This window comes from Microtus ochrogaster, unplaced genomic scaffold (assembly GCF_000317375.1).
Source record: "Microtus ochrogaster isolate Prairie Vole_2 unplaced genomic scaffold, MicOch1.0 UNK1, whole genome shotgun sequence".
NCBI classification, from domain to species: domain Eukaryota; kingdom Metazoa; phylum Chordata; class Mammalia; order Rodentia; family Cricetidae; genus Microtus; species Microtus ochrogaster.
The window spans coordinates 32,745,888-32,766,319 of NW_004949099.1; the positions used below are offsets into that span (position 1 = coordinate 32,745,888).

Genomic DNA, 20,432 nt, shown 5'->3' on the forward strand with positions numbered 1-20,432 from the left:
CAAAATGGAAGTCTGCAGAATGGGAAAAGATCTTCACTAACCCCCTATCAGACAGAGGGCTGATCTCCAAAATATACAAAGAACTCAAGAAGTTGGTCATCAAAAGAACAAATAAGCCAATAAAAAATGGAGTACAGACCTAAACAGAGAACTCTCAACAGAGGAATCTAAAATGGCTGAAATACACTTAAGGAAATCTCAACATCCTCAGTCATCAGAGAAATGCAAATCAAAACAACTCTGAGATTCCATCTTACACCTGTAAGAATGGCCAAGGTCAAAAACACTGATGACAATTTATGCTGGAGAGGATGTGGGGTAAAGGAAACACTTCTGCATTGCTGGTGGGAGTGCAAGCTGGTACAGCCCCTTTGGATGTCAGTATGATGATTTCTCAGAAAATTAGGAAACAATCTTCTTCAAGACCAAGTAATACCACTTTTGGGTATATACCCAAAGGATACTCAGTCATGCCACAAGGACATGTGCTCAACTATGTTCACAGCAGCTTTGTTTGTCATAGCCAGAACCTGGAAACAACCTAAATGCACCTCAACCGAAGAATGGATAAGGAAAATTTACACATTTACACAATGGAGTACTACACAGCAGAAAAAATAGGCATCTTGAAATTTGTGGGCAAATGGATGAATCTAGAAAACATTATACCAGAAAGACAAATGTCATATGTACTCACTTATAAGTGTCTTTTAGACATAAAGCAAAGAAAAACCAGCCTACAATTCAATCCCAGACAACCTAGACAATGAGGACCCTAAGAGAGACATACATGGATCTAATCTACATGGGAAGTAGTAAAAGAAAAGATCTCCTGAGTAAATGCGGAGCATGGGGACCATGGGAGAGGGTAGAAGGAGAGGAAAGAGGAAGGGAGAGGAGCAGAGAAAAATATATAGCTCAATTAAAAACAATAAAAAAAAGTTAGAGTTTTTGCAAGGCATAGGAGGGAAGAGCTGGTACTAGGACTAAATCCTCAAAGGTGGGACAGAAGTAGTGTTGCAGAAAAGGGTGGGGCCACCAGAACAGGCATGGACAACTGCTTCATCTTAGTAATGCCCTAGGTGGAGCCAACCGTCAGAGCAGCACACACTCCCTGTGTGCAGAGACCTCCTGGGTCCAAGGGCTCAGCCTGCAATGTTGTTGGGTGGTTAGAGCAGCTAGTGTCCCAGAGTATATACCAGGTAGGATGGATGCCATGGCAATAGCCATTCAAATGCATGGGCCATGGAGACTTGCATGTAGCCACCTAGAAATGGGACGGTGTGAAAACCAGTGAGCAGGTACGCTGCTCTGTGGGTAGCAGATCAGGACACTTGGGATTTGAAGAGATGCCTGAAATTTTTGATTATAGTCTAGGCCAGCGGGCCAGGGAAAGGACAGTCATACTGTGAACTGGTAGGCTGGAAGGGCAGTTAGGTAAGGGTGATGAAGAAGATGCAGAGGGTGTCCTCTCCCATCCTGGCTCAGGAGTCTACAGCTGATGGAGCACATAAAAAGGGGACCTGCAGCCCATGGCATGCCTCCTTAAGCTACAGAGGTGGATATATTGCCTAGTCTCATCAGGATGAAAAGCCAGGCTTAGGGACCTGGGAAGGGGCAGGAGCTGGTTTTGTTGCACAGGCCCAAGTCACACATCTTGGAGGGTCACAGGTCAATATGCTGAGGAGGGATGAGGGGGAAAGGACTGTCAGAGGTATGGCATCTCAGAAGACATCTGGAAGAGAGAGTAACTTTATCACTGTCATTGCCATGTGTGAGCAGGAGCGGATGGGGGTGACAAGCTGACTCCAGCCTCTAGTTCAGAACAGCAGTCTCCACCAGAGTTTGGCGGCTGTGCAGAGGCTGGGGGATCTAAGTCTGTCTTTCCTGGTATCATCTGGCTAGGGCGTGTGAAGCCGCATGCCCAGGCCTATCACCCTGCTTACCTCTTAGAGCTGAGCTTCCAAGCTGCCTCCTGTACCCGGACAGCAGGGGACAAGGGCGGCCCATGGCCCTCCACAGTGCTGACCGTGCTGGAGTAGCCAGTGGGGTGGGGGAAGCGACCCAGGGCAGTGTTGTTGGCGTTGTTGATGTTGGCATTGGAGCCTGTGGATGAGTAGCTGCTGGGGGTGAAAGTGGAGTCCACCAGTTTCTCATGGGATGGCGACTCCGTGTCGCCCTGGCTGTTTCCCGTCTTGTTGATGTGCAGCGGGCGCTGGGTCGTGAAGGTCTGGGGAAAGTTGCTCCTGCTGTCGCTCTGATAGTAGCTGACGTGGTTGCCAAACAGGCCTCCAGCCCTCTGTAGACAAGAGAGAGGAGTAGGTGGAGAAGGCTTCTCCGCATTCTCTCTCTCCTCCTTCCCTCACCCCCTCTAAGGAGCACAGACCGCAGGAAGTCATCTTGCCCTCCAAAGAGGCACACACTCTGGGCACATGGGAGAGGGAGGACTTAGATGCTCAAGGTTCCACAGTTCCCTCTACGTGTAACACCATGGTATGAATTCCCTCATGGGCCTGGGCAGGCAGGAGGGTGCTGGTCTAGAAGCCTCCCTGGAAGTCTGTTCCTAAGGGAACACCAGAGACTGAGGCTGGGTTTCAAGGACAAGTCTAAGATGAGTGTCTTTCACAGAAACCAGCTGCTTAGCTTGGTGGAGCTCGCTGTGGGTGCTGAGGGGTGGGAAGAAGGAACGGAAGAGGTGAACCAGATTGTTTTAATGGAAACACAACTGGTTTGTGGAGCAACAAGCTGTATTGGGCAAGTTGAAACTAAGAGGGAAGAGTTTACTGTACTGATTATATCGGCTTCCTTTCCTGTAGGGGTTCTTTGAGATTCAAAATCAGGAACAAGTATTTTTCTCCAATATTCCTTCTTTATCCTGGAGCAAGGGGTCTGGGGAATAGTGGTTGGCAAGGTTTGTCTAATGTGGTATCTGAAGGTCCTCGGGAGCCAGACCTGGGGACTGGGATTGGCAGGAACTAGAAGGGAGGGAGTCGGATGGGAGACTGTGGGCTCATGGCCCAGCAGTGTGTGGATTTACTCACTGCCTTAATGTTTCGCACTGCAGGGAAGGAGCAAGAGGCCTGGAGGGGACACTGTGGCTTGGAGATCACATGCTCCATCTTAACAAGACAACCACTACTGTCCAGCTGTGCATAGGAACTCACACCTAACATGGCCACTTAACCTTATTTTTTCTCTCCAAGAAAAGTCAGAAGTTTGTATTTTTATTTAGCTTGACCAAATGTTCAAATAGTGGTAAATAAAATAGATTTTCAGATTATAAGAAACCCAGAGTTCCTACTCCACACCTTCTGATGAGAAACTTCTCCCAGAAAATGTCTTTACAGAAGCAGACATCCCCTGTTCTCTGAGAGTTGGCCATATTTTGAGCTGCTGTGTCCTAGGAGGAAGTCATGGCACGGAGTTGGCTTGGAAAGAAGGCAGGGAATGGGGAGACAGCTGACTAGGAAGAACGTGGCACCCCTCAGAGAGATCAGGAGAACGCCAATTTAGCACACTGTTGCTCCTAACTGAACTTCGTGAAGACACTCGTCATGGCACTTACCCTGAAGATGTCGTCTTCAGAGGCAGCGGACACAGCCTCCTTCATAGCCTTGTCCAACTCTTCCTCAGCGGTGAGATCCCCAGAGATGGCCCGTCGGATCTCAGGCCCAATGTCATGCAATGTGCGCAAGCCAGCCTGGAATCCAGAGGGACATGTGAAGACCCAGGTCCTTTTCACTGATCTTTAGTCAGCCAGGACCCTGTTGCTCCTCCACAAGTCCCTGCCTCTCTGTTTCTCTGCCAGGCAGCTGGGCACCCACACCAGGAGACGGGCTTCCTTGGACCCCCATCCCCACCTCGCCCAACCACACTAGAGCAGAAGAACCTATTCCTCTACTAGGAGGAATGAAGACATATTACAGACCACCAAGAATCTGCTGACTCAGGAGCAGAGGGCTAAGAGGACTGGGGGCTGGGAAGGCTGGCAGGACGGCTGAGGGAAGGATGTGGGCAAGGATGCATCAGGGGAAGATCGCATTGCCTTTTCATCGCCACTCTCAGGGAGGTTTAGAGAGCTCACAAGCTTTCTTGGGATGGGACCTGGCTTCTAGGTAGCTAGGGTCAAGGGGAGGTGACCAAGCCCTGAGTGTGGGTACCTCCCCCCATCCCCTCACCTGCAGGGACAGTGCATTCCTCTGAGAAGGCTTGCCCACCAGCCCCTGCTCTTTTCTCTTCTTGAATTTTCGGAAGTACTCTTGGATAAGGAAGGTGGCATAGAACTTGCCAACTGTGACCTCGTCATCTAAGGCACACAGAGAGAAGAGGATGAGCGATTCTGCCGGAACTCCTTGATTGTTTGCAGCACCGAAAGCTTCTCTAACATATTTGCTTTAATTTCTTAGTGCAAAAGCAAACATGTAAAGAGGCATATGGCTGAGAACTCCCCACATCCCCGCGTGCTTGCTTACCACCTCTTGACAGCTCATCACGCCACCAGTTTCTTGAGTTCTTTTCCAGAAATAAGCAAGCATGTTCATATCCTTCCTTTTCCAAAATGTTTTCTTCTCTCATATATTGCATCCCAACCTTAATTTCCCTTCCCTCCACTCCTCCCAGGCTCTGTCCCTCACCCCCACTTTGCTAGATTCACACCTCCATTTCCCTTCAGAAAAGGGAAGACCTCCCAGGGATATCAACTGAACATAGCATAATAGATTACAGTAAGACTAATATTAAGGTTGGATGAGGCAGCCCAGTAGGAGGAAAAGGGCCCCAGGAGCAGGCGAAAGAGTCAGAGACAACCCTGCTTACACTGTTAGGAGTCCAACAAGAACACCAAGGCACACAGTCATAACATATATGTAGAGGACCTGACTCAGACCCACGCAGGTTCCTGACGGCCCTTCAGTCTGTGAGTCCCTGTGAGCCCTGCTTAGCTGATTCTGTGGGCAGTGTTCTTGTGGTGCCCTTGACCCATCTGGCTCCTACAATCCTTTCTCCTCTTCCTTTTTAATTAAGACAATATCTCCCCATCTTGTCCAAGTGGCCTTCAATTCCTGGGATCAAATGACCCATTCCCTCCTGAGTAGCTGAGACCAGAAGTGTATGCTGATGTCTATGCCTGGCTGTTTTTGTCTCATTTTCCCCCCTCACAGAAAAGGAAGGTCATTATCAAGGTTACTTCCCACTTTGCTTTTCCCACCATCTTGAATGGACATTACTAAGTTTTGTTTGATCCCACTTACCACCAAATGACCAGTCTCCTAATTGCCAACACAATTCTAATTGGGTGAGATGGGCTAGTGGCAGGGGAGTCTTCCTTCAAGGTTGGCGATTTCCCTTCCAGCCAACTCGCTGGCTTAGACCATGTGTCCATGCTGTGCTGGGCACACAAGACTACACATGGCATGGTCTTGATCTTAGGAGTGAGCTAAATGTTAGGAAAGTCCTCAGGGGGAGTATTTCATGGAAATCAAGTGGTGGTCCCTTCATCTACTTTCCTGCTCTGTGTGAGAAGAACAGATGGTTGGGCTGGGCCTCAGGACCTGCAATGGCTTTCCTGTCCTCACTGTCCTTTAGAGTAGCCAAATCTACAGAAGCTCTGGACTTACCACAGGGCAGGGTCTCATTTCCACACCTGGAAAACCCTGGAGATCCCTGACGAGGGATTTGGGAATGAACTTGGGAGTCCTGTGTTCGCTCAGGCCTGAGTCGGATGCCTGAGTCTACACTGTACCCACCGGGAAACCCACATAGCTTCTACAAACATCGTTTCCTGGAGTGAACTTCATAAAGATGAAGCAGCAAAGCATTAGGTAACACAGGCTAACTCCTAGCACACCGTGCCTTCCCCTTCGGACGGGGTCTCAAACAGGAAGTCTCACGTCCAAAGGATGTTTCCAGAATCTGTAGGCTCAACTAACATGTTAATAGGATGTAAATGACACATGTAAAGTGTTGACAGTATTCAGAGCTGTCTTGCTCACGTTCAACAGTTACTCCTGTTCAGTGTGAGGGTCTCATCAGTTATTATAGCTTTCTGTATGGGTGTACCAGGCATTTTTATAGTGAATGCATTTGCTTTTAACCCACCTCATTTTTTTTTTGTTTTTGTTTTTGTTTTTCGAAACAGGGTTTCTCTGTGGCTTTTGGAGTCTGTCCTGGAACTAGCTCTTGTAGACCAGGCTGGTCTCGAACTCACAGAGATCCGCCTGCCTCTGCCTCCCGAGTGCTGGGATTAAAGGCATGCGCCACCACCGCCCGGCTAACCCACCTCATTTTAAAGCATTCTACTAGTGCTGTGGGAATTACAAGTGCAGGCAGGGTATCTATGAATTTGACTTGGGATTACAGGAGGGATGGTGTGAAGCACTTGCTACGGAAGGAGGCTTGTGGCCTGACAGGCATGAGAAATGCTACTCTAGGGAAAAAAAGAGCTTTTAAAAAGACGGGATGAGTCTCAGGCAATTTTCCTTCCAGAGCTCTAGAGCAACTCTAGAGCAGTGGTTTATGGGTAAATCTATAGCCATATATGGTAGAGTTACCACGAAAGTTCTGCCAAACTCCTAAGCATGGAAGGGCTTGCCTGTTCCCAGAGTGAATGTGGAATTACAGCAGGTTTCTAACAGGGTAGTTTACATCCAAGCTTGTGTAGGACATAACAACCAAGTAGGGCCTCTGAGTCCACGGAAGGGTCCAGAGAAAGAAGGATCCAGAAGCATGGAGGACTCAAGCATGGAAGTCTCAAGGGCTGTCTGCACTGTCAAAGATGGCATAGCTAGAGAAGGTGGAGAAGCCCTACAGGCTGGGCTAGAGTAGCCCTTGTGTGGGAATGCAAGGAACACTCACCACCTGCAGGGGGCACCACCTGGTCCAACAGCTTCATGCTGGTCCTCTTCCAGATTTTCTTAATGATGGCCCGCAGCTCCTCATTGGCTTGTTCTAGGTTTCCTGATAGAAGGAAGTGCAGACTGAAAACACCCCCCCCCCAGTGTGCTGGGAAGCCCCACAAGTCACCCTGACTCATCACATTCTGCTCCCCAATCTTCCTACTTTCTAGTTCCTTCCATTTTCCCTTCCCAGATCTCTTTACTTACTTCCTTTCCTTGTGACTTTCCTCTCTTGCCTTGGCCAATGCCATTCTCCTTCATTTCCTACTCCACTGTAAGACAGCTCAAAGCCCAAACCGAGCCACTAGCTGTGTTCCCTCCTGCTTAGTGCTGAAGAGTCTGATGGTGCCTGCAGACACTCATGTTTCAGCTCTGATACTGTTTGTACTGCAACTGACCCTGAGGCTGACATTTTACAATGACCTCTGTAGTGACCCAAAGGGAGTGGCACTATTAGGAGGTGTGGCCTTATTGAAGTAGGTGTGGTCTTGTTGGAGGAAGTGTGTCACTGTGGGGACAGGCTTTAAAATCTTTTTCTCAAGCTTCATTCAGTGTGTCAGTCAGTTGACTTCCTGTTGCCTGCAGGATGTAGCACTCTCAGCTTCAGCACCACATCTGGCTGCATGCCACCATGCTCCCTACCATGATGATAATGGACTGAACCTCTGAAACTATAAGTGAGCCATCCTCAAGTAAATGTTTCCTTTATAAGAGTTGCCATGGTCATGGTGTCCCTTCACAGCAATAGTAAACCCTAAGACAAAAGTTGATACCAAAAGTGGGGAATTGCTGTGCGAAGCCTGACCATGCTTTTATATGGAGGAATGAGGACTTTGGAACTCTGGGTCAGGCAAGCAGCAGAATGCTGTAAGCATTGCTTACTTGGGCATACTAGTAGGAGCATGAAAGACAATGGTGATGGTAATGTCTGAAATGTCCGAAGCTGGCGCAAGAGGCTTCAGAGAAGACTTTTAATATGTTGTCTGAAAATTGTTCTTGTGATATTTTGGTGGAGAGAGTAGCTGCCTTTTGCCCTTGTCCAAATGATCTGCCTGAGGTTAAAGTGAAGAGTTTTAGATTAATTACCGTCACAGGAGAAATCTTAAAACAGCCTAGTATAAACTCTGTTGTGTGGTTTTTAGTGGCAACTCTAAAGAAGATTTATAATGAAAAGGAGCAAGCTGAGCAGGGTAAATTACAAAATGTAAATTTTGAGGAGAAAAAGAGCATCAGGAAGAGGAATGGACCTACGTCCTTTGTTCAAGGAGATAAACGGATTGAGAAATGAAATAAAGGGAGTGGTGTCCTCAGGACAAGATCCTACTCAGGTAAGTTCCCATCTTGTGGATGGAATAAATGAAAGTTTAGAGCCATGGGTGTTGGTGCAAACCTTTAATCCCAGCACTGAGAAGGCAGAGGCTGGTGGATCTCTGAGTTTGAGACCAGCCTGGTCTACATAGCAAGTTCAAGGACAGCCAAGTTTAGGCAGTGAAGGCGTAATTTAACATGGGGGCCATGTTTTAGCTCCAGTAAGCAGCAGAACTTGGCAACTTTGGCCACATGGTTCTGGCTTTAGCATTAAGGATAGAAGAAACGGGTTATGGGATTTGCCTCTGCGCCCAAAGAAAGCCACTGAGGCCAGGAATGTGTCAGGGGTGTCCCTGAATGAAGGTCTAGTAGAGAGGCCATAGACTGAAGCTGTGAAGTTGAAACCTTGATTGCCTTGGAGAACCCAAGATGTTAGAAATGCCAGAGTCTTGGGATACCTGACAGGGAGTCGAACCAATCCAAGAGAAAGAAGTGTGTCGCAGTCAACAAAGCTGAATGGAGTTGGAGATCTGAAGAGCACTTTGACTTTAGACATAGAGATGAAGAGTTTGGAGTTTTCACAGCTGTTTTTTGGTCTTGCTTTGGTTCAGTATTTCCTTGCTATGCTCCCTTCCCTATGTTTTGAAATGGTAGTGCATATCCTGTGACATTATATGTTGGAAGAATGTGATCTGATATTTGAGTTTGATTTTTACAAGTGATTACAGTTAAGAGATTGTCATGCTTCCCAGAAGAGACTTTGGATTTTGAAATAAGTTTGAGACTGTTATAGACTATGGGGAATTTTGAAGTTGGACTGAATACATTTTTGCATTATGATATGGCTATAAGCCTTTGGGGGACAGGGAGTGGAATAAAGTGGTTTGAAAGAAAATGGCTCCAAAGACAGTGGCACGAATAGAAAGTGTGGCCTTACTGGAGTAGATGTGGTCTTGTTGGAGGAAGTGTGTCAGTGTGGGGGTGGGCTTTGAGGTCTTTTTCTCAAGCTTCACTCAGTGTGACAGTCAGTTGACTTCCTGTTGCCTGCACTATATAGCACTCTCAGCTTCGGCGCCAAGTCTATCTGCATGCCACCATGCTTCCCTTCGTGACCATAATGAACTGAACCTCTGAAACTGTAAGTGAGCCACCCTCAATTAATTGTTTCCTTTCTAAGAGTTGCTGCGGTCCTGGCATCTCTTCACAGCAACAGTAAATCCTGACTATGACAACCTCCTTGTGCGGTTGCAGGAAACAGAGATGTTTTGATGGAAGGATGATCCACTCCTGCCCCACACATACACAACACAGGGGCACCCATGTGTCCAGAGGATCTCTACTGAATCTCCCAGGGGAGGAAGTAGAAAAAACTAACAGTGGAGGCAGAAACCTGAAGACCTATGCTCTGGCAATTTGGATGAGATACATGCTGCCTGGGACACTGGTCTCATGCTGGTGGAGAAGCAAAGTTAAAAAGTAATAATAAGAGATGTGCTAGATAGGATTCCAGGGTTCTCTCAATGATATCTGCCCCTTGCTACCAGTGTGCACACACTGTGTAATCCGTGGAGGGACTGCACACCAACAGAAGTAGGATTTCAGCCACAGTCTGAATGGGCTTAGCGGTGATACCTTCTCCTGGTTTAATTAGTGTACCTAGTTTGGTCTTGAGAGTCCCGAGTAGAGCACCCCACTTCTCCACAGCTGTACTTCTGACAGAACTGTGAATTAGTAACTGGGTGTTCTTCGAAGCTGTGGAGTTTATGGGGTTTGCTGCATAGCACTGGGAAGAGGATATGGCTGGCAGTAACATCTATCATATGGGAGTTGATGGTGAACAATGTGAGCTATGGGGTCAGACTGCCTGAGTTCAAACCCAGCTGCGGATGGTGTGTGTGATCAAGCAGAGGCACTCATGAGGAATGCCTCTGCTTAAAAGGTGGCTCCTGAACATGCTGAGCACCCCATTCAGACTGCAGCTGAAGCCAGAACACCTCCTGGCCACTCCGACATCAGTTCCCTTTACTAAAGATCATTCATTCATAGCTTCTCTTTTTGTTTGTTTTCTGAAACAAGAGCTTATTATGGATCCCTGATTTGCCTCAAACTCATAATCTTCCTGTGTTGGGCTGGGATTATAGGCATGTCCCGCCATTCTGGACTTGGTTTCTGACACACGCGGTGAAAGAATCCTGACTATAACAATGTGCAAGTGAACTTATCTTCTGTATTGGGTTGAAAGGAGCACCCCCCAAACTCATGTCTACCTGAAAACTCAGAATGTGAATTTATCTAGTGTGGTAGTTTGAATGTAATTGGCCCTCGTAAGCTCATAGGGAGTTGGCACTATTAGTAGGTATGGCCTTGTTGGAGGAAGTGTGTCAATGTGGGGGGGGGTGGATTTTGAGGTCTCCTCTGTTTAACTTTCACTCAGTGTGACACTCAGATCACTTCCTGCTGTCTTCGGATCAAGATGACTCTCAGCTCCTTCTCCAGCACCATGTCTGCCTGCCTGCCGTCATACTCCCGGCTGCCATGCTCCCTGCCATGGTGATAATGGATTAAACGTCTGAAACTGTAAGCCAGCACCTCAATTAAATGTTTTCTTTCTTTTTTTTTTTTTTTTTAATTTTCGAGACAGGGTTTCTCCGTAGCTTTTTGGTTCCTGTCCTGGAACTAGCTCTTGTAGACCAGGCTGGCCTCGAACTCACAGAGATCCGCCTGCCTCTGCCTCCCGAGTGCTGGGATTAAAGGCGTGCGCCACCACCGCCCGGCTAAATGTTTTCTTTGTAAGAGATGCTGTGGTCATGGTATCTCTTTACAGCAATAGAAACCCTAACTAATACAGAAGTTGGTACTGGAAGTAGGGTGTTGTGGTGACAGACCTGACCACGCTTTTGTTTAAAGGAACATAGACCTTGGGACTGCGGACTAGAAAAGCAGTTGACTGCGTAAAGTGCCACTTTATAGGCCATACTAGTAGGAACATGAAAGACCATGGCGCTGAATAAGGTTCAAGGAACTGTGGGGCCAGGCTTAGGAGGTTTCCGAGGAGAATTTTAGTGTATTGGCTAGAGATTGTTCTTGTGGAATTTTGGTGAATAATGTGGCTGCCTTTCACCCTTGTCCAAAAAGTTTGCCTGCAGCTAAATTGAAGAATTTTGAATTAATTTCCTTGGGAGAAGAAATCTCAAAACAGCCTAGTACAGACTCTGTTGTATGGTTATTGGTGTTAGCTCTAATGAAGATTTATAACGAAAAGGAGCAAGCTCAGAAAGTGAAAATACAAAATGTACAATCTGAGGAGAAAAATAGCATCAGGAAGTAGAATGGAGCTTATGTTCGAGGAGACGACAAATTAAGAAATGGACTATAGGTCATACTAGGTCATACTGTGAAGAGGGTGGCAGAGACTAAGGGATGGAGCCAGGTACCTGAGACCACCTGAAGCCAGAGAGAGACATGGAGCCCATTCTCCCTCAAGGCCTCTGGAAAGAACCAGGCTGCAAAAACCTTAGTTTGGGTGGTTCCTCTCTTAAATTGTGAGGGGAATCAAGCTCGTGATCATTTAGTTAGACCCAAGGAACAAATGTTTCCTACACATATTTAGGCTTTCATTTATTTTCTTAACAACTCAATGTAACTGGAATTTCACCAATAATTGTTTCATATTGTAAATGTTTTATTTTTATTGTTCTGTTTTTGGTGCTGGGGTCTGAATCTTGGGCCTTGTGCATGCTAGGCACCTGCTCTACCACTGAGCTACATTCCAAACTCTAATTTAATTCCTTCTTCCTTCAGTGTTACAATAGAAAATCTTGATACCTGGCTTGGGATAAGGTTTCTGGTTCTCAGGGTACATGTTAATTTTTTTTAAATTACTTCCACTTCTTATAACTGCCCGAAGGGTGAGTGAAGACTGATCTGTCTTATCTCTATAAATGCTGATGTTTTCTCCCATCTCTTGTCTGACTGTGGTGCTGACTCCCGGTCTTACGGAACAAGTTCATAAAGGGCCTGTTTTAGATGAAGGTTCATTCTTGAATACTAGAGTATTACATGCCCTTGGCAGATATTCCCAAGAGTCTTTATGTTTAAGTGCTTTTCTTTAATTCTTAATTAACTGTATGTCCCACTGGCTGGCTTCTCTCTCAGGCATTCCCATTTGCTAACAGTGGTTATCTGCGGTTGAGTGTTTGGCAACCCTTCAGGTACTGGCATTATTTCATCGAGATCTGGTTTGCCTGTTGAGCGCATCTTCAGCATCACTAAATCTTGGCTGCTATGCACAAATCCTGTTTATTCCTTCCTGGAGCCAAACCCCACAGTATTAGTCTTTCTCAAGCCTTAAGTATCACAACACACTCCTTCGAGCAGGCATTCGGTCATTTCTCCTTGGAAAAGGAAGTCCTTCCCTTGGAATGGAAAGGAAGTAATATTCACTGTAGAAAAGCTGGAAAGGTCAGAGCTGAAAGAAGAATGTTCCACTACATGGATATTCAATATTAATTTATCAGCAGACATACTTCCAGTTTTGTCTGTTACATACATGTGTGCATTAAGCGTGTATTGGATTCTCTCATCAGCAACAGGCCTATTTATATCTACCCCCAGAATGAAGTTTTGCACTAACCACTAATGGATTTTTTTTTGCTTTTGCTTTTTTTTTTGTTTACCAGGAAAATTTGATCCATTTTTCTTTATTAAAGTTTGGCTCATTACCTTGACTTGTGTCTTGCAGGATTGGTTTTTTGTTCCCTCATGTCTGTTACTCTCTGGAAGAGTACAACTAAAGAAGGCACCTCTCTGGGTGACCCTGTGAAATAAATGCCAGGTGCCACCGCCTTTCATTATTTCACAATATGGAAACCGACTCAAGGCAGTAAGTAGTTACACAATGCTGTGTCCTGTTGTATGAGATGCCTTCAGAACATCTCACGATTCTGAGGCCTTTGCTCACTCTTACGAGATACCTAAGCTGGATCTTGGGGAGCAGCAGCATCTTTGGAGGTGTGTACACACAGCCTATCCCAGAGCAGTTCAAAGTACTTATCAGTGAGATGACAAGAGATGCCTTTAACAGGACTGCTTCTAACCCACAGGGCAGCTCTTGGCCCTCTGTTGTCTGCAGTCTGAGGGGTTACCGTCTAAATAGTAGATTAGCTCATGTAGGATTGTAACCTTTAGCAATTGCAGGCAATGGCCTCTATTTATCACAGTCACTGCTTGTCACTGTCACCTTTCCAACATAGGTTCTTTTAATTTCAGAAGAGATTTGAATGTTTGGGAGACAGGCCTGTTGCTAATACGACTCCATCAGTATGGGGCTTGGTCCTGCTCTGCGTAACAACCATCTCTTCCGTGTTTTGCAGTAAACCTTCAGTCCTCAGGAGGTTACCAGGGCAATTTCTAGGGTTTGGTGGAAAAGAAAAGTTCAAAATGAATAAGCTATGGCAAGGGGGACATTTAGGAACCAAAGAAGATGTAAGCATGGTGGTGCACCTCTTGGAGAGTCAGCGTGCAGGCTCTTGATGTTATTCTGCTCTGATGCTGTGTAGGCAGGAGCATCTTCCTGGTGGGGATGCTAGACCTTCCTACGCACCCTCCTCCCAGTGGTCCACGAGAGCCATTACCTTCTGTTTTGATCCTCAGGGCTGTCCTGACCAGGGCAAACAGGGTAGCATTGAACATGACTGTCCCATCGCTGTTCAGAGGCATGTTCATGGACACCAGGCGCTGGAGGGAGAAGGAGGCTCAATCAGTGACAAGGACAGGCAGTTCTTAAAGGCTCTGCACAACCCTTGTGGCAGGGAGGCTGGGAGGTCCCTGGAAACTTGGATGGGTGCTCTTGGGAGTGGGAGGGGCACGCATGTGGTCACCACAGTGTTTCCAAAGCTTTTCCAGGGAAAAACTAGGCTTTGGGGTAAGAACTCTTGTGCCTCCACATTCCTTAGACCCTTGGTTCCACAATGGGCTCCTTCCTGTTCTGTGCTCGGGCTTACAGACACGGCTATGCTATCTTCCAGCAGCAAGAACAGCCATCTGCCTGTCAGACAGAATTATCCAACTCCGAAGAAAGGGAATAGGAGATGGCTATGTGGGGACAGTGTACCCCCTCTCTGCATACAGACACATTTATCCCTACTTCAGTCCTGTTCCCAAATTCACCACCCAAACAGGATTCTGTTGTTCTTCACCCCCAAACATGCTCCCTTGGCTTTCTCCCCCTCCCTTGGTGAGCCAGCAGCACACACAGGGGTCATCAGGAGAAAGAACAGTATGATGCCCACTGTAGATGGCAGTGACGTCATCCCTTAGACCACATGGCGCCTTCCTGTGGATATCCTGTCAAGGGTTGTATTTTTCCCGAGTGAATGCATCATTGTGAATCTTGTAGACACCAAGGTAGAAAGCGTCAGTCTGGCTTTTGGCCCTGACAGACCCACGTGGCAATCATGACCTGTATACTCCAGCTCCCTCTAGACTGTTTGATCTTACATTTAAGCTGTACTTCCTACAGCTTGAATCCTAAATGTCATCCAAAGGCCATGCCATAAAAGCTCAGTTCCCAGCCTCAGTACCCTTGGGAAGTGGTGGATCCTTCAGGAGGTGGGGCCTAGTGGGAAGAAGTTACGGGAAACCATGCCCTTGAGGAGGGTATTAGGATCTTGGTCTTTCTTTCTACTTCTCTCCTTCTGAGGTCCTGAGGTGAATGTGCTTCTCTCTCAACTGTAACGTTCCAAAGCTGCTACAGACCCAAAGCTCAGGCCTGACGATCACAGACTGGAGCCTCCAAAACTGTCAGTCAAAAGAAACTTTTTTTTTTTTTTTTTTTTTAACACAGGTTGAACAACTCGGGTACTTGTCACAGCACCAGGAAACAGAATGACAGAATGCTCCTGTTTCTCTTGGAAATCTCCTGGAGTTCTTTCTGGAATAAAGTGGGGTTCTGATGAGGGGAATCGGACTACCACAGAGCATAAATCAAAGTTCCATGCCTCCTAAACTCCATTTCCCACAGATGGGCTATCCAAGGAGCTCAATTACTGGCCATTTGTGTTTCTTCTTCTCTATGGCTCGGCTCTCCGCTATTGCTTTCCCCAGCTCTTTCCAAGCTCATCATAATTCTCACTGGAAACACAGGATGGGGAGAACGGAGGCGGGATGGTGACCGAAGTCAGCTCTTCTCAGCAGCTACTGGGCCACGTGGCAGGATCTAGAGTACAAGGGTCCCTCCTCTCCAGGGTCAGTCAGAGGCTGTTTGTCAGCGCCCAACACATTTGTTCCAGTCGGTTCAGGATCACAGATTCATTTAGGAATTTGATAAAAACAGCAGGTAAACAACTTTACCTTGTGTAGGTAAAGTCTGTATTTTGGGGACATCACTTGTGGCCTCTCTAACAGTTCTCTGACTTCGGGTCAAAGTTTTTAGTTCATCACCCTAGGTTAGGAGAGTCTCCTAGGCCTGGGCCGTGTAGCCTGAGGAGCCAAATAAGCCCTTTATCCACACAGGATATCTCTTTCCCTCACTGGGGAACAAGGGATTCATTGTGACAGTTGTTCTTTTATAGCCTTGGGACTTTAGCTCTGGAAGGTCCTTAAAATAGAATCTGGTTCACATTTATTTCTTTAAATACCTAAAATATCTTTATTCCCTAAATAATCACAAAGGCAAACAGGTATCCAGCTTCCCGTATTTGTCCTCCCCCCTCAGTAGCCCAGGACATTTCTTACTTTGCAGGCCACGCGGTGTGGACACAGCTTCCCAAAACCCAAGGGGGGCTGAATTCGACGGAGGAGGGTCACTACATCCAAGTGTTTGATCCGACCCCTAGAGAAGGAAGGAGAGAAGGAAAGGAGGTTAGAAGCCCAGGGCTTGTGTCCTGGGGTGGGGCCAGATGTAGGGGCATTCCCTGCAGGGTGCCTGAAGGCCCTGGGCAGTGCAGAGATCTATTATAGAACGGCAAACCCAGGGCGCATGTTACTGTTCTCATTCCAGGAGAAGTTTGTTAGTGCTGTGCTCCAGGTAGAAAGGATTCTAGTAGTGCCATTAAGTCCCAGGATGTATTTGTTGCTCAATCAACTAACCATTGGGCCTGAAGGCATTTTAGGGATACTCAGTTAACAGTTACAGGTAAATGGGAGTTTCTATAAACTTGAGGTCAAGATGACACTGAAATCTACGTAATCCTAAATGACCCAAAGGAAGCATTACTAGTTTCATCTGACGTTAGAATTTTTTACTTTTTCCATTCAGCTGATATGCTCACCAGGTGTAAGAATGGTACCTGGCCTCCTCCTGCTGGCCTTTGACTCTGGGTCTGATACATTCCAGGGTTTTCAGTTGTTAGTACCCTCAATGTTGACCCCTCTTGGATCTCTTCGACAGGTCTCTCAGCCCCCACTCAGCTTGTGGGGTTTAGGGTTTCCCCTCAAGGAACTTACTTGGCTTCGGGGTCATACTCGGCCCAGATTCTTTTGAATTCATCCAGATGGTGGGGACCAAGGATAGACCAGTCCCTTGTCAGGTAGTCAAAGTTGTCCATGATAACAGCTACAAAGAGGTTGATGATCTGCAGAGAACAGTTGGTACACTAAGGGGCTTTGCCAAGACTCTTACACATTTGCTGCCTAAGCCCACTTCACCAGCCAGTGCCCAGGTAAGCCAGAAACCAACGTTTCTAAGTATCAGCAATATGCTAGCGTTTAGGATGCCAACTGCTAGAATCTGGGTCTCCTGGACATGAGCTTAACACTATTCTGAGCATCAGGAGGAATGAATCCTACGTGTAAAGAGAACAACTTCCTTTGTACCAAGTTACCAGGGACAGAGAGGGGCTTTGTCTGGTCTCCTTTCCCTTGCTCCTGAGCAAGGTATCAGGAGACATAAAAGTCCACGCAGGGCTTCTATACACCTTTGTCTTCTAGAACAACGCTACCGTGACAAGAGCCATGAATGGACAGGAACTGAGATGCTCTGTGCCAAGACTTCTGGCCCTTCTCAGTGATGAGATGTCTCTACTCATTTAGTCTTCCCAAGACAGCTCTATGCTGGATGACCCTAACCCCACGCTGCCTTGAAACTGCCTGCTGTTGAGTCCCATCTCAGCTTACCAGGAAGGCACAGAGCATGTAGAAGCTGATGAAGTAGAAGACAGCGAAGCTGCTGCCACAGGGTGTCTCCCCTTCTGTGCTGTTGCCGGGCTCGGACTCGGGGGCACACTTCTTGCCCGGCATACAGGCCAGCATGATATCCTGCCAGGCTTCCCCGGTGGCACACCTAGACAAGAGAGGCAAGAGAGTCCAACCTCAGCCGGTCACTATCACCCATGCAGGCAAAGCTGCCTCCGCCTCACCTCCCAGGAGGAATTGAGCATTTGGTGCTCACTGGGCACTGATTGTCAAGTTCACTAAATATGGAAATACAAAGCATCGTTTCAGGAAGTTCCTGAGAACTTGTTCTCTTATCTATGTGAAGTTTTTAGATGCAGCCATGAAGACATATTTTAGCTGTAGCTCATTTTCACTGCTACACAAGAGTACCCTCCATGCTTATATTAAAATGTCCACCCTTGCCATGTGAGATTGTTTTGGCTGTCACAGCTAACACTGCAGCAAGCATGCTGGTCCATGTCTTGGGTGTCTGCTCAGGAATGGGACTACCACATGGAGATGCTTCATGCCTTCGTCTTTACCAGGTGGCACTTGTCTGGCTTAGACCAGTGTCACCACAGACAGATCAGCTCTTGGTGTTAGAGGATTCTAAACAATGCTCCTCAGATGGTAGTGTGGAGCGATTTGTCACTGCTATTCAAATTTGGCTTTTTTGGGCCAGCCTGGGCTATATGAGGTCCTATCTAAAAAAGAAATAAAATAAACATCTTTCTTAAAAATGCTTTTAAAACGATTAGTAGGTTGGGAGTTTTGATTCCGCCTCCTCTTGACTGCATGCTCATGGTTTTGCCCCTGTGACTCATGGCTATGTTTCTTCTTGTTTATTCAAGGAGTCCTTGGCATGGCCACATGAATTCCTTTGTTAGCTACATCCACTACAAATGTCTCATTCCAGATATGGCTCATCTCTAGCTTAACTCATTTTAATTGCTATATACATTTGCTCTGTCTGGAGTGCCACCACCCCTGCTGAGGTTCTCAGTTCAGGACCCACGCTCTCAAGGCAGGGACGTTACCCACCATCTACCACCCCAGCCCATCCTTCTCATAGTGTTGCACTGGATAGAGCTTTCAACAAAATACTGACTAGAAAAAGTGATAGCACAATGTGTCTATTGTATTTATTAATTGGCTCTCACAAGCTGAGGGTTTTCTCGCTGGCTCTCCCTCCTTACTGATCCTCCACACTGTCATAAAGTTGATTTGCTTCCATTTTCTGCCTGAATTAGCCTTTGTCTTCAGATGGCAGAACCCCACGCTGTGGTGTTCGTGACTTCTGCCTTCTCTTTAAAAACAAAATAATCAGTACTAGTTCATCTTCTCAGCTGAGTCGGGAGGTTCCCGCCTCTTTCTTTTCTGAGACTTTGGATGACTCGGAATGACTTAGTGCTGGATCACAGATGAAAACACAGCAGCGTGGGTCTTGTCAAGGCTATGATTTTGACAACAATCTATTGGAGCTAATGCTACTCATTTATTGAGAGCATTTTGGTGTTAAAATTAGCACTAATCTGCACCTGGCAGGGAAGGCCGCTTCCTCTGATAAGCTGGAACTAACGGATGTGCTCACGTTGATTTGTGTGAATAAGTAGCAGTCCAGAAAACTATGTTCGGACATTTTTTTCAAAGAATAATTTCTTCTTTAAATTTATAGTAGTTTCTTGGTTTATCAAGGCTTTTCCAGTTAATAGCACTACTATCATGATCAATCTATTGCTGCCCAAATATTCCTGGGGGTGTGGTCTTCCACTGGAGCAACATTTTCCTCAACAGAATTTTTGTAATCCGTATTTTCCTAGATAAAAGCATGTACTTCAGCTGGGCGTAGTGGCACACACCTTTAATCCCAGCACTTTTGAGACGGAGGCAGAGGCATGCAGATCTCTGTGAGTCTGAGGCCAGCCTAGTTTACATAATGAGTTCCATGCCAGTCAGGAATAGGCAGAGAGACCCTGAATTAATAATAATAATAATAATTTAATAATGAAGCACCTACTTCATTTAGATTCTCTAACAGATTGGCATAAATTTGTTCATAGTACTTTCTGTTTTAGTTGTTGAATTTTGTTGTTGCTTGCTTCTTTCTCAAGGTCTGATCTTATTTTGCAAACCCTCAATTTGACTGGCCTTGGTCAGAAGTAGAGACAGATGGATGGTGTCAGAGAGAAGAGCCCTATCGCTTGGCAACTGATTCCTGGCTTCCCTGATTTTATCCATTTTTTTTCGTGTATTTTGGCATTTTGCCTTTTCCTTCTTTCCTCCTTCCTTCCTTTCTGTTTTTTAGTACATTGTTTTTCCTAGAGTATCAGGCTAGTATTCACGTTGCAGGACACCGGAGGGAAGCAGGATTCAGACTCCTGGGTGCTCTGGTCCAGGGTATTTTACATTCTTTCTTTGTGGGCCTCTTCACAAAATATTGGTGAAGATAACGTTAAAGAGACTGAAATGTTTGTGTATCTTGCCAACTTTGGGGTCCAGATAATGAGATGGTTAGGAATATCCTTCTGCCTTTTCCTCAAAGTAACCAAAAGCAGGATACAAGCAACCTGGGGTAGGATTTGCATACACTTTTCTCCAGCGCACATTGGTCCACAGTAACAGGAAGGCCCACTCCTCGGTGCAGGAAAGCAGCCCTGCTTCGGTATGCCGCCATTCTCTCATTTATTCAGCGCGCACAGCCTCTCAGCGACCTGAGTGTCAGAGGCCGCTTCTGCGGCCACATGCTCCTTGTACAAAATTTGTGTTCACTGCCTGCTTTAAAGAATTTCTGGCAGCCAGTGGCCAGAAAGATGTGTAGCTTCCTTCATTCAGAAGTAGGTGATCACCTCAGAGATGAGGTCAAAATGAAACACAAAATTCATTCATCATTCTAAAAACCATTTCCACACCCACAGTTATGCTGCACTCCCATGCTTGTGCTTTTATTATTGCTTATATTTAATAAATGCATATTTACTTATTGGTATTTTCAAAGAATCAACTTCTAAGGATTAAAAAAAATCTAGTTTTGTTTTTTTTTATTTTGTCAGCTTATACTTTTCTTTTCTTTCTTTCTTT

The 20,432-nt window shown here is 46.3% G+C and overlaps 1 protein-coding gene across 7 annotated transcripts in view; it reads right to left on the minus strand.

Annotated features, from left to right (window-relative positions):
• Positions 1 to 20,432, minus strand: part of Cacna1c (calcium voltage-gated channel subunit alpha1 C) — a 562,276-nt gene that overhangs the window by 17,059 nt on the left and 524,785 nt on the right. For all 7 annotated transcript variants that reach the window (XM_026788226.1, XM_026788225.1, XM_013352952.2 and 4 more), the window contains 8 exons: positions 17,316 to 17,481; positions 16,647 to 16,774; positions 15,936 to 16,032; positions 13,835 to 13,937; positions 6,853 to 6,954; positions 4,179 to 4,306; positions 3,566 to 3,700; positions 1,947 to 2,299 (listed from right to left, as the gene is read on the minus strand). In XM_026788226.1, the coding sequence (XP_026644027.1) occupies positions 1,947 to 2,299; positions 3,566 to 3,700; positions 4,179 to 4,306; positions 6,853 to 6,954; positions 13,835 to 13,937; positions 15,936 to 16,032; positions 16,647 to 16,774; positions 17,316 to 17,481 (1,212 nt within the window). The remainder of the gene's footprint in view (positions 1 to 1,946; positions 2,300 to 3,565; positions 3,701 to 4,178; positions 4,307 to 6,852; positions 6,955 to 13,834; positions 13,938 to 15,935; positions 16,033 to 16,646; positions 16,775 to 17,315; positions 17,482 to 20,432) is intronic.